Consider the following 14025-nt stretch of genomic DNA (forward strand, 5'->3'; position numbering starts at 1 on the left):
CTTTCGTCAGTGCTTCCTTTGATGTAACCTCCTTATTTGGCCCCAGAGTAAAAGACATGCTCTCTAAGTGTGAGCAGGAAGTGAAAACTCTGTCTGCTGTTGGCATACATTTTTCAACCCCTCAGTGTACCTTTTCTAGGAATCAATGAGGCAGACAGAAAATGTAGTTCAAAAAAAATCCCAGGGTCCCTTCCAAGATCCACATGGAGACAGTTCCCCAGGGGCAGAGTGGGAACTCAAATGGAAGATGCCATCCCTGCAGCAGAGGTGGTCTGCATAACCAGGGATCTAGGGATACCTTTTCTGACAGATCCTTTCAACGCTCCTGAAAGGAGGCCTGACTGTCCGTCTCTGGAGGCAGTCACAGGTCATTTATTCCTGCACCAGGGACCCTGGCTTGAAATTACAAAAGATACATGGGTGCAGATGATAATATCCAGAGGTTATATATAATACCATTTTCCCATTCACCCCCCCCCCCCCAGTATCAAACAAAATCCCCAGTGTTCCACCCAGTCAGATGGAAGCAGCAGCACTAGAAATAAACAAGCTTCTAGAAAAAAAATTGTCATCCAATTGGTCCCCCCAAGACCAGAAATAGTACGGAACTTATTCAAGATCCTTTTTAGTGCCAAATAGGACAGGGGATCGGAGACCAATTTTGAATCTTGGCAAGCTAAATTGATTGTTTCAGTATACAAAGTTCTGGATGTCACAGTTCAGTCCATTCTGCCCTTTCTGCACAAAGATGACTGGATGCGCTCAGCAGATCTTCAGGATGCATATTATCACATAAAAATGAACAGATGATCCAGAAGATATCTATGCTTCTGGCTGGGACACAGTCATTACTAATTCAGAGCACTGCCCTTTATTCTCACCACAGCCCCCAGGGTGTTTACCAAGTGTCTGGCAGTAGTTGCAGCTCACTTCAGACTGCAGGGATTCCTAGTGTTTCCATATCTGGATGACTGGCTCCTAACCGCTCCAACCAGGCATCAACTAATTGTAACTCAGAACTACCTACTCTAGTTGTGCTCTTGTCTGGGTATTTCTGTCAATTACAACAAATCTCAGCTCGAACCAACTCAGATTTTAGAATTCATTGGTGTTCTTTTAAATACGGTCACTCAAATAGCTACTCTTCTTCTGTCCCAGATTCAAACAATTCATTTCCAAGTCAAAAAGATCATTCAAAGCTCTTCTGTTTCAGCTCATCTGATACTCCAAGTATTGGGATCCATGTCAGTGGCAATAAGTTTTGTTTTGCTGGGAAGGTACTATATAAGGATCCTTTACTGGTTACTCGCAACTCAATGGTCTGCTGTCCAACAACCTTTATCACCTCAAGTCAAAATAATGCAAGCTTGCAAAAATTACCTTCTGCAGTGGATCTATTCCAATCAGATACAAGAAGGCTATCCCTTTGTTCTTACTCAACTCAAGGCCACAATCACCAAGGACACCTCTCAGATCGGGTGGGGGGAGCACGTCTTGGGAAGGACTGTCCAAGGCACATGGTCCCCCAAAGAGACCAACATGCATATCAATGTCCTGGAGATGAGAGCTGTCCTCCTAGCATTGCAGATCTTCCAAGAGACTGATCCAACCGGGCTTACTGTGATTCAGATGGACAATATGTTGGCGGTCTGGTATATCAACAAACAAGGGGGAACCAGATCTTAAACTCTTTGTCAAGAAGCTATGAGAGTATAGCAATGGGTGATCTCATACAGTCACTTTCTGATAGCAATGTGCATTCTGGGGAAGTTCATCTCTCAACATGAAGGTTGTGGAGAGGATTCTCTGGCTATGGGGCCAACCATGCTGTAATCTCTTTGCATCTCCTCTCAACAACAAGTGCAACAGGTTCTTAGCTCTGATCCCCCCAGTCTCCAAAGGGCACTCTACTTCATGTTTGGCCCTCTGGTTTCCTATACACTTACCCCCCATTACCCCTAATACCTAATGTCTACATAAAGCATCCCAACTGAAGAGCACAGTTATCCTCATTACCCCTTATTGGCCTCGTCAGATCTGTTTTCCCTTCCTATGGCTCATCTTCTACATCCACCCTAGATTCTGGATCCAAATCCAGACCTACCTTTTCACCCAACAGACATGACTCATGGACATTTCAGGCCTCAAGCTGACCACATAGTTTCTCCAGTTCTTTTGACTGCTAGACAGCCCAGGCTCTCCTTCCCTGTATAGCACATTCTGTTATCAACCCACAAAACTTCCACTAGAAAAGTTTACAAAAGTAAATGGAAGAGATTTATTTTCTGAGCACATAAAAAGAATTTAGATCCATCCTCTGCACTGATTTCTAATGTTCTTGAATTTTTAGCTATGATTTTCAGTGAAGGGGCTAGCTCCTTAACTGTCAGAGTACAATTAGCAGCCATTTATAACTTTCATATAGGAGTAAATAACTCGAGCTTAGCTTCCTCCAAGTTTTGCAAAGCCTTTCTAAGAGGAACATATTTACTTCAGTCTCCTCTAAAAGATCCTACACCGCCCTGAGATTTAAATATTATTCTTTAGACCTTAATTCAACCCCCTATGAACCATCAGCTAAGTCTGAACTTAGAATGTTATTTTGTCCTTTTTCGCCTTCATTCTTGCTGGTTGGGTTCAGAACCGATCATGAGTTCCGACTCGGCCTTTTCTAAAGCTCGAGAGATTCCACTGGCTCAAGGCTATACCCTGTCCCATCAAGCCTAGGGAAGATAACCAAGATCTTGTTTGGCACTAAACTAGCTCGGGTGCTTCCAACCAGGCTCCAGGCTAAGTAGAAACATTTCTTTCTCTTATTGGATAAAAATCACTGTCTTTTTGGCTAATTTTGTGTTGTAGTTTAATATTACTTCCTTTCTGTTGAATTTGTTCGATTTTGCTGTTTTTTGTGTGTTGGTGGCCGTCATCTTTTGTTAGGCCTTTTTCCTACCCTATCTTGTGGCCAAACTCTTTTTAGTTAGAGAGTTTGTTGCAATTTATTTAAATTAACTTATTTCCCTTTCTATACTTTCGCCAAGGAGTTTGTTTAAGTTAGAGGGCTCCTTACATCAGCCCATTTAAATTAGAGGGCTTCCCTTCCCTTTCCTTCTGTCCTTTCCTCATAATTAGGAGTTATTGTTTAAATTAGAGCCTTCTCCTCTTACCAGAGGAGATTGACGTTTAACTTAGAGACTTCTCCTCTGGTCCCTTGCAACAGTTCTTGTTGTTAAAAAAAAATAATAATTAAAAAAAAAAAAAATGGTTGTTGTTTGATGTAAGTTGGTTTATTTTCATAGTTAAATTTAAGTTAGTTATGCCCAAGGATGGTAAAGAATCGAAGCCTTCCTGCTTCAAAAAGTGTGACTGATGTAGCCAGAAAATGTCCTTAGATGGACACACCAGCTGCATGTACTGTTTGGGTGCTGTCCATATGCAGGAATCATGTGCAGTTTGTCACGCATTTAGCTCCAGAGTTTTACTGGAGAGGAAAAATAAACTCATTGTTAAACGTCTACTCAAAGTTACTTTTTCTGAGGCAATTGAAGGGAAACAGAGTTCCTCTAAACCGTCACAGTCACAATCATGAAAATCAGACAGATCTTCAAAAAGAGCTACTTCCTCGGCCCCAGCATTTGAACCGGTGAAGAAGCAGGCAAAAGTCTCGTCCACAGACCCGAAGGCCTTCAGGCCCAAAAAAATCTGTCTCTACGGCTCCACTGGTTATTTTGGAACCGATAGAGTGTTGTAGTCGGAGCCTGTCCCCTGTATTGGAACCGGTCTCGTCAGTACTACATTCACCCATACTGCAGTCAGCTAAATCCTCGGCTCCATCCTCTTGATCCTCCAGGAGCCTGTCAGACGATGACATGGAGCAGGTGGTCAAGAGGCTACTATGGACACCGGCGCTGGCCAAGATCCTTTCAAGACCTCCCAGAGTGGAGTTGGTTCCGACAGCCATCACTACCCCAGTGCCAGTTCCTCCTGTGACCCAAGTGGTGGCTTTGGAGCCAGAGTGCTTGGATTTGATAGTAGTGGAACCATCGGGGCCGAGACCTGATCCAGGATCTGCGTTCCCGACTTTCACTCCGACATCCTCGGTGCAACTGCCTCCAGAGAGGAGGTCGGGTCGGGCAGCTGTCTGATCAGAATCTACCTCTTGGGGCCTCGGTGCAGGTCAGCTCGGCACCTACATCGACCTCGGAGCCTATGGCCTTTGTTTGGGGGCAGTCTCCTGGTTCTTCGGAGCTGGGAGCTCCCTCATAACGGGGTCATGGTGCTTTTGAGGTCATGAGGAGAATGCTGTTGCCCCAGATGGCTCCACTCTCTGATCCAAGCACTCTTCCCTCAAAAGTGCCAGAGTCTGCCTCTCTACCATCCCTCCCGCCTTGGCGTAGAGACCTGATGGCCCAGGATGCCCCAGTGGGAGAAACAGTCTCTTCTGAAACCTCCCCAGGGTACCCCTCTGGAGAGGTCCCTTGGAAGAGAGCATGTAAGAGGAAACATCTAGACTCCCCGAAGGAGTCTTGTCATTTCTGACGAGGATCTGATCTATCTATCTACTGGCCCATCTCCATACTTTCACCTCTATCTGAAATTTTAGAAAAGTGTATTCATTCTCAATTGCTAAAACATCTCACATAGAATAACCTACTCGCACCCACCCAACATGGTTTTCGGACAGCGCACAGCTCAACAGCCTTACTGTCATTTACCAACACTGTATACAAAGCTCTTGATGCAGGCCTACTAACATCAGTGATCCTACTAGACCTATCAAAAACTTTTAATACAGTGTCCCACTCAAACTACTTTTACAACTTGAGATCATAAACTGCTCCCCACACACGCTATCCTGGTTCCATAACTGTCTACACAACAGAAAACAATCTGTTAGATGGCAAAGTAAGCAATCCGATTACCTACTCAACAACACAGGCGTTCCCCAAGGGTCTGTTCTTGGGCCCTTGCTTTTTAACATATTTATTAACAATCTCCATAAAGCATCCCTGCAAAGTACATTCATTCAATACGCGGACGATTCGACAATAATTACATCCTCTAACAACATCTCAGATCTCTTAAAGTTAACACAAAATGCATTTACTTCCATCGAATCTTGGCTTAATGAAGCTCAACTGCTACATAATCCCAAAAAATCAAAACTTTTACTCTTCACAACCAAACCTCTAACTCTAGACTTTAAAATATTCTCTCAAAACAATACGGAAATTGTAAAAACAGCCAAACTGCTTGACATCACAATTGATGACAAACTATCCTTTGAGAATCATGTATTCAACTGAATCAAAAAGACCCATTTTAAGTTTGGCAAACTCTATAGGCATAAACTCTATTTGGACAAGTCTACCAAGTTGAAACTAGCTAATAGTCTACTTCTACCCTCCCTCCTCTATGGTTGCCCCATTTTCACTAACCTACACACATCTCTCCTGAACAAACTGCAGTTGTGCTACTATCAAATTGCCAAGTTTGTCTCCAACATGCCAACTCGCACACATCATTGCCTGTCCCTTAAATCTATAAACTGGTTTGAGTTCCCTCATTACCTACATTACTCCCAACTTACTCTCACCCACAAACTACTAAATAATCCAAACTTCTGTCCATCCCTTCAAACTATAATACAAGCACACATCCCTACTCGGCATCTTAGGTCCTCTAACAAACAACTCTTAACCATAACTAAACCCAACAAAAGAGCTGGACAATGTCTCTATTCCCATGCCATTCCCAAACTTTGGAATGCACTCCCTCTCTCTCTCTTACTCAATTGGACTCTTTAAAAACATTTAAGTTTGCACTAAAAGAACACAATCTCAATAACCTTGTCTGTTCTTGTCATATAATTAAACCATCTCAAATGTTTTGGCTACTATACTCTACAAATACGTTTACTGACTTAATATAGTTGCAATTTACACTATCTGTCTTCGTATCCACTCTGTCTTGCTTTCTTTATTTCTGTGGCTGAATAAACAGAATTAATTTAACAATATTCTTACTTATGAGAATATACAAACAGAATTACTAAAAATCTAACACACTGGGTTTATTTGTCTTGTATTGTAACCTCTAAATAATTATTTGTCTTTTATATCTACTTCAATTTGTATTGTGTAAAAAAACTTTCTTGACTTTCAAAGTTAAGTTGGTGTTATGTAAAAATTTCTGTGATTGTATGGAGCTTTTCTTTGCGGGCCTCCACTGAAAATGGGTCATTAGCCCAGTGGACTTTCCCAGTTAACAAATGCCAATAAATAAATAATAAATAAATCTAGATGTTTCAAAAGGGTCCCCACAGTCACCCTTTGAAGATATCTTCTTTGCGGACATCCTAGAGATCCTTAAACAGAGAGGTGGCTGGAAGTCCATCAACCCTTCTGAGGATGTGTCCATGTACCTGGAGGCATTCGGGTCTCACCCCTCCACCTCTTGGGTGACTCCGCCTTTCAACCAGCTCCTTAACGTAGTCAGTTGAAAGGCGTGGGGCTCTTCAGAATCTGTGGAACCCGTTCTGAGGCGACCCAACAAATTCATTACTGCCCCCTCTGATAAGGAATTTTTGTCCAAAGGTGTCCCAGTAGATGCTATGGTGGTGGCGGCAGCCACCAAAAAGGAATTGTCTGAGACTTCCTCATCTGTCCATCCACTGAATAAATAATCTCGCACGATGGACAGCTACGGAAAGCATATGTTTTCATCAACAGCCGTTACACTCAGGTCGCTGAACTATTTGACTCATTTCACTAGACTTCAGAGGGCTCTCCTGAAGGAGTTAGGTGATACCCTCCAAGGTTTTACAGCTGCTGGGGTTTCAGACAAGGTCACCGCTCAGCTTGCGACGTTAAACTCTGTAGTCAACTCCTCCATGTGGCTTATATCTTATGCAGCTGATGGAGCGAGTAGGGCAGCAGGTACAGGAATCTCCCTAAGCAGACACTCCTGGATGTGCCTATGCGAGTTCGCAGAGCCCTTCAAGTCTTCCTTTTTTAACGTCCCATTTGATGGCACGTCTTTGTTCAGCACAAAATAAAAGAAACTCTGACCAGGTGCAAGCAGAAAGGCAAGACTCTTTCTGCCGTGAGAGTATATTTTCCCCTCCCTACCAGGCCTTATCCCAAGGGCCAAAGAGGGGAAAGATGTGGTTCCATAAGTCCCAAAGAGTTTTTCCAGATGCAAGTGGTAATTCTTCCCCTAGGGGCAGAGGGGGAAACAATAATGGAAGACGCTGACCTCACGGCAGAGGAAGGCTGCAAAACCAGGGCAACAGAGATATGTTCTCTGGTAGGCCTTTCCAGCGTTCCTGAAAGGAGGCCCACCTGTCCACCTCTGAAGGCAGTCAGGGGGGGTCTGTTATCACTGTACTCAAATGCCTGGCTAAATAATACACAAGACAGATGGGTAAAAACGATAATATCCAGAGGCTACAGCATACACTTCTCCTCCCCTCCCTTAGAAAGAAGATCAGTCCTGGACATTACACCCACTCAGACAGATCAGGCAACCCTAGAAGTTCAAAGGTTGCTAGAAAAAAAGAGTCATCCAAAACGTCCCCTCAGACCAAACTGGATCTGGAACTTACTCAAGGTTCTTTTTAGTTCCAAAAAAGACAGGGGACTGGAGGCCCTTTTTGGATCGCAGCAGAATAAACAAGTCCATAAAGAAATCAAAGTTCTGGATGGTGACACTGCAGTCAGTACTTCCCTTTTGGGAAAAGTCAATTGGATGTGCTCGATAGATCTCCAGGATGCGTACTACCACATAAAAATGGACAGGCTATCCAGGAATCACCTATGCTTTCGGCTGGGGGGCAGTCATTATCAATTTCGAGCTCTGCCCTTTGGTCTCACTACAGCCCCCAGAGTGTTCACCAATTGCATGGCAGTGGTCACGGCTCAGTTGAGACGTTTAGGATTCCAAGTGTTTCCATACCTGGACGACTGGCTCCTAACCGCCACCACCGAGCATCTATTAATCAAAGCAAGAGACAACACTATTCACCTATGTTCACAGCTGGGTATTACAATAAATTTCGAAAAGTCTGCCTTGTTGCCATCATAACATATTGTATTCATAGGAGCAGACTTAAATACAAAAGAGATGGTAGTAAAACTTCCTCAAGACAGGGTACAAACACTACGTCATCAAGTGTCCAATCTGCTTACAAAAAAGAAAGTACAGGCAAAGATTGTTCTGAAGGTTTTAGGTACCATGGCGGCAGCTGTAACTCTGGTACCTCTTGCACATTTACACATGAGAGTCCTTCATTGGTTACTTTTTGCTCAATGGTCCATGCAGGAGTTACCCATGTCCCACAAAATTATCATTACAGATTCCTGCAAGAGAGACCTGAGTTGGTGGTTCAATCCAACCAGGTAGTTCTGTGCAGATAATTCACTCTCCCACAACCAGTAGCCATAGTGACCACGAACGCTTCCCAGTTAAGGTGGGGGGGGCATTATCTGGGAAAGACTGTCCAAGGAACTTGGCAGAAATATGAATACCACTTGCATATCAATGTCCTAGAGATGAGAGTGGTGCTGTTGGCATTGCAGGCATTCCAGAACTCCCTTCCACTAGGAACGATTGCAATCCAGACAGACAACATGTTGGTTGTGTGGTATATAAACAAATAAGGCGGAACCAGATCTTACCCCCTGTATCAAGAGGCTCAAAGAGTGGCAATGGGCAGTCTCTTCCCAGTGCTTTCTGATAGCAATGCATATCCTGGGGAAATCCAGCGTGATAGCGGACAAGCTAACCAGAGCTTTTCTAATGCCTCACGAGTGGTCCCTGAAACAGGAAATTGTGAAACAGATTTTTCGCAAGTGGGGCCAGCCTTGCTGCGACCTCTTTGCCATGTCCATGAACGCCAAATGCAACAGCTACTTTGCCCTGATCCCCCCTCCGGGGGAGACACCAAGGGATGCACTTGTACACGATTGGCCCCCGAGTCTTCTTTATGCCTTTCCTCCATTCCCGTTAATCCCGGAAGTTCTCCAGAAAGCCAGTTTGTTGAGATACAGGTTAATACTCATCACCCCGTATTGTCCTCATCAAATTTGGTTCCCCTTCCTTTGGCCCCCATCTACAAGAGGAGACATGGATTCTGGATCCAGTGCCAGACCTCCTAATGCATCCATCAGGGACGTTCCATCCCTCGATAAACCCCTCAAATTGACAGCTTGGCTGCTTCACTTCTGATCTTAGCCAGGCTCCCAGATATATTCCCTGCTGTAAAATACATCCTGGTTTCATCCCATAAGACCACAACTGGGAAACTTTATGCTAGCAAGTGGAAAAGGTTCTCTTGCTGGGCTTCCAGCAATCATATTGATCCTTTCACAGCCCCTGTAACATCCATCTTAACCTTCTTGGCAGAACTTTTTAATGAAGGGGCAGCAGCAGCTACCATACGAGGTCAACTAGCTGCCATATCTAACTACCACATAGGAGATATGGGATCGAAAATAATGTTTCACAGACTGTGCAAGGCCTTTCTGAGAGGTACCTTTTTACTAAGGTCTCCAATAAAAGAACTACCACTTCCTTGGGACCTTAATCTAGTATTATCCACCTTAATCCTTCCACCATATGAACTAGCTTCTTCTTCTCATCTAAAGTTCCTAACTTGGAAACAGTCTTTTTGGTGGCCATCACGTCTGCTAGGAGGGTATCAGAACTTCAAGCATTATCCATACGCCCTTACCTAGCTTTCCATAAAGATAGAGTCTCCCTTAGAACCAATCCATCCTTTTTACCCAAAGTTTGTTCTGAGACTAACTTGAATCAGTCCATTGATATACCTGTTTTCTTCCTAAACTATGGCAACAAAGCAGAATATAAACTTCACCAACTGGATGTACACAGGCAGCTACATTTCTACTTACACAGAATGAAGGAATTCAGGAAGTTTGATCAATTATTCATATCCTTCTCCGATAAAAAGAAGGGTGCTCCAATATCAAAGGTCACTGTCAAAATGGCTTACTGATACTATTACCTATTCATACACTTCTCAAAATAGACAACTACCTGGAAAAAGTAAGGGTCACTCAACAAGAGCTTTCGCAACCTCGACTGCTTTTCAGGCTAGGTTACCTGTGGATTCAGTTTGTGCTGCAGTGACATGGGTTAAACCTCATACCTTTATCACTCATTACAAAGTAGACATGGGCTCCCGGAGCAGGGCTTCCTTTGGATCCATTTTTCCTGAAGAGTTTGTGCCCTTCAGCCACCCAAGAAAGAAGGTGCTAGGGACGCTGTCCCAACCAGCAAGAATGAAGGCGAGACAGGACAACATAACATAAAGAAGTTATGTACTCACCATAACGATCCATGTTTGTTGTCCATCTCACCTTCATTCTTGTGTCCCACCCTCCTTCCCCCATCCTTCACTCTTGGAGGATCGAGAGTTATTTATTGGATATGGAATTCATGTTCTCTGATTCCCTTCTTTATCTTGCAGGGCATATGTCTGTAAATATACCTTGAATATATGTTTATGATTTCTATTCAGCTTAGTAATTGCAAAGAAGATCTGAGTTATCTTCCCAAGGCATGATGGGATAGGTATAGCCTCAAGCCAGTGGAAGCTCAGGAGCTTTAGGAAAGGTCTAGTCGGAACTGATGATAGGTTCTGAACCCAACCAGCAAAAATGAAGGCGAGATGGATAACAAACATGGAATGTTATGGTGAGTACATAACTTCTTTTTTTTTTACCTAAAGACTATTTTCTTAGTTGCTATTACTTCTGCCAGAAGAGCATCTGAACTTGAGGCTCTTTCTTCTAAACCTCCTTATTTAATTTTTCACAAGGATAGAGTATCTCTATAACCAGCCCTTCTTTTTAACCTAAGGTAGTTATTAACCTTCCAGTCTTCTTTCCAAATTTCAGAAAAAAAGGAGAATATATGTTACTCCTGTTGGATGTTCACAGTCAGTTCTATTTTTACCTTCACAGAACCAAAGATTTGATCAAATCTGAGCAATTATTTGTTTCATTTTTCTGAATCAAAATTAGGCAAACTAGTTTCTAAAGTGACTGTAGCCAAATGGTTGACTGATAGTATTATCTTTGTTTATGAAAAAATGGGTTTGCCTTTACCAAAACCCATTCCACCAGGTCTATGGCAATTTCTTCAGCCTTTTTGTCTAGAACTTCCTTGGATGATATGTGTGCAGCTGCAGCTTGGGCTAATCTTCATACCTTTATTGCTCATTACAAATTGGATTTGCTCTCTACAGGAAGAGCAGCCTTTGGCTCAGCAATATAGGTTCGTAGGTTCATAGTTTAGTACTAGTCTAATTGCCTTTGGGGGCCATTTCAAGCCTAGCCAGTTACCTCATTTGAGAATCAAACCCTGCACCTTGTGTCTGTAAGGTAAACACCTTAACCATTATGCCAACTCTCATTCCTTAGAGTCCTCCCGGGATTTAGGTAGCTGGGAACTCTGTCCTGACAGTTGAGGAATGAAAGAAAATGACAACATCAGATAAAAAAGTTATGTCCTCACGATAAGGTTCCATCTGTGTTGCCCTTTTTCATTCTTCCTCAGCTTCCCTTTCACCAACCCCCTCCTTTGCTTTACTCCTGAAAAGATCAAAGGATATTGGTGGAACTGCTGTTCCTTTGTTTGAGTCTCAGATTCCATTATTTCCTAATTCTCCACTACTCTATAGGTCTGTGAGCAGCAAACTAGATCTGAGATATGTAAGGTGAATAGGGCATTGTGGGTAAAGGGAGGAGCTTGAGAGTTTCAGTGTTTTATGCTCTGGAAGAGATGGCCAAGTCAGATCCGAGGATCAGATCCAAACCCTACAGTTGAGGAACAATGAAAATGGACAACACAGATGGAACATTATGGTGAGTACATAACTTTTTTTCATAACAAATATATATATATATATATGTATACAGCGAGAGAAAAGAGAGAAAGAGAAGCATTATATATTTTCTTTATATTTTAACATTACCAAGGTACATTGTTAATAGGATGAAAGCTTGTAAGTTCACAAAGCATTATCATACTTGAAGAATGTTATTTAGTTTTCCATATTACATTTTCCATTTTTTTTTCAGGGACTTCCTGGTGTACCTGGACTAGATGGCATACCTGGAACACCTGGTGATAAGGTCTGTAAGCTTTTGTATAAAAATAAGTTTACATCATGCTTTATTTTGTTGATGTATACCTCAAATAATCTCATGAAATGTAGAGGTGGTTGATTTTTCTTGATAGTTGAATAAAAAAGCCACCATTCCTTTTTCTGCTGTTCAATATGCATTCTTCTAATTAAAGCACAGATGAAAGTGAATGGAGGACTTTTAAAGTAGAAGTAAAAGCCAGTGAGCAGTATTATAATATAGTCAAACCTAACATTTTTCAGCAAACCCTCCAACCACCACATTATCTCTACCTAGCAGATGCTTGTAACCTAGTGTAGAACTATGATGATGGTTACCCATGTACACTTGATTGCAGTCTTAGCTAGAATGGTATCAGAAACACATTTTTAGCTTAGTGATATGTGTTAAATTTAGAAATCAGGGAAGTAAATAGTGTGGGAAGAAATAGCCAGGGAATTGTTATGGCTAGGCTTGTATAGGCCCTAGGGCCGATAACCTAGTACCAACCTATGAACCTATGAAATATCATGCTACTAGATTATTCCTAAACAAGTAAGACTAATATGTAACACTCACTTATTTGGATCATTTTTTCTGTGCAAGTGATTTCAAAGCACTGTTAATTTCAAGCATTACAGTATCTTCCTTATGGCATATTTCATTAATTCTAAGCAACATGCATTTTAATGTTGAAACCCAACTTGTATAATTTGTTTATATCTTCAGTCTATTTAAGATGTAGAGTAAGAGAGACATCTTATTTTTCATGTGTCCCTCATAAACATCTTTAAAATTATGTTATCTTGTAAGATTGGTGTTTCTATATGTATTTATTTCAGTTTCTTTGTAGATCAGTGTCGTCCAGTCTTTTTAAAAAATTCTCCTGATATTTTCAGTGTAGTGGTTTGTAATTTTTCTAATATGTTCATATTCCATATGTTGATCTTTCCCCCCTGCTTTATAGTATGTGATATTTACAACTGTTAGTGTTATTGTACTTGATTAGCCACCTATCTAATGTAATTAAATAAACTAGGTATGTTATCAGTTATAGGTACATTTTCACACCAATGTCTACTTGTACACATTTAATAAAAACACAATGGTCTCACAGGAATTTACCACAAATGCATTTGGGTTTACAATTTTTAGTATAGGCAGTATTTATTATATTGTGATGTGCACAAACTGAGATCCACAATTCCCCTTTAGAATGTAAATCAAGTATTCTGAAATGCCCAGTTTTCAAATTTCACTTTAATTGCCAAAACAAATTTTGAATTTTAATGCATTTTAGCCTTTCTTGTTAAGGTGAATAGGTGTATAGCAGTTGCCAGGCTAATGACTTCTTGAACCTGATGCTCAGAACCCCATCACACATAAAAGCTTGTAACTTACAGTCCCTCATCAAGTTCTGAAAAAGCACAAAAAGTGAATAAGAAAATGCATACTATGTGTTTGCAAAGTAATTTTAAATTACCTTTTTACTTAATCATTCCAAGATGCTTGACTAAATGAAAGCAAGTAAAAAGAGTGCACAGGCTAGTCCCTATTCATACATATGATAAGGAGCTACACACCAATGTCAGCTGATAATGGATGCAAGTTGACCTAATAATGGATTCCATAACACAAGATACAGCACTGGTAATCCATATAAGGTGCAGTGTTCCATATTTACCTTATGTCTATACCACATTGAGCTGGTTTTGCTTACAACTTCACCAGGAATCTATTCCTGAGGTGAAAATTCATATTATTCTGCAATTAAATCCTCAAAAATAAAGTCAAAGTAGTTCACTGTCCATTTTAGACCTGGCAAAAATAAGATTCAGCAAGTACAGCCAAACAGATACATTACACTTCTAATGAA

At 41.6% G+C, this 14025-nt stretch overlaps 1 protein-coding gene across 1 annotated transcript in view; it reads left to right on the forward strand.

Moving 5' to 3' along the window:
* The window catches only part of COL21A1 (collagen type XXI alpha 1 chain), a 4597064-nt gene that overhangs the window by 2654480 nt on the left and 1928559 nt on the right, over positions 1-14025 (forward strand). The window contains exon 16 of the mRNA XM_044063368.1: positions 12105-12158. Coding sequence (XP_043919303.1) covers positions 12105-12158 — 54 coding nt within the window. The remainder of the gene's footprint in view (positions 1-12104; positions 12159-14025) is intronic.

This window comes from Protopterus annectens, chromosome 2.part1 (genome assembly GCF_019279795.1).
Source record: "Protopterus annectens isolate FY-2018-M chromosome 2.part1, PAN1.0, whole genome shotgun sequence".
Classification (NCBI taxonomy): Eukaryota; Metazoa; Chordata; order Ceratodontiformes; family Protopteridae; genus Protopterus; species Protopterus annectens.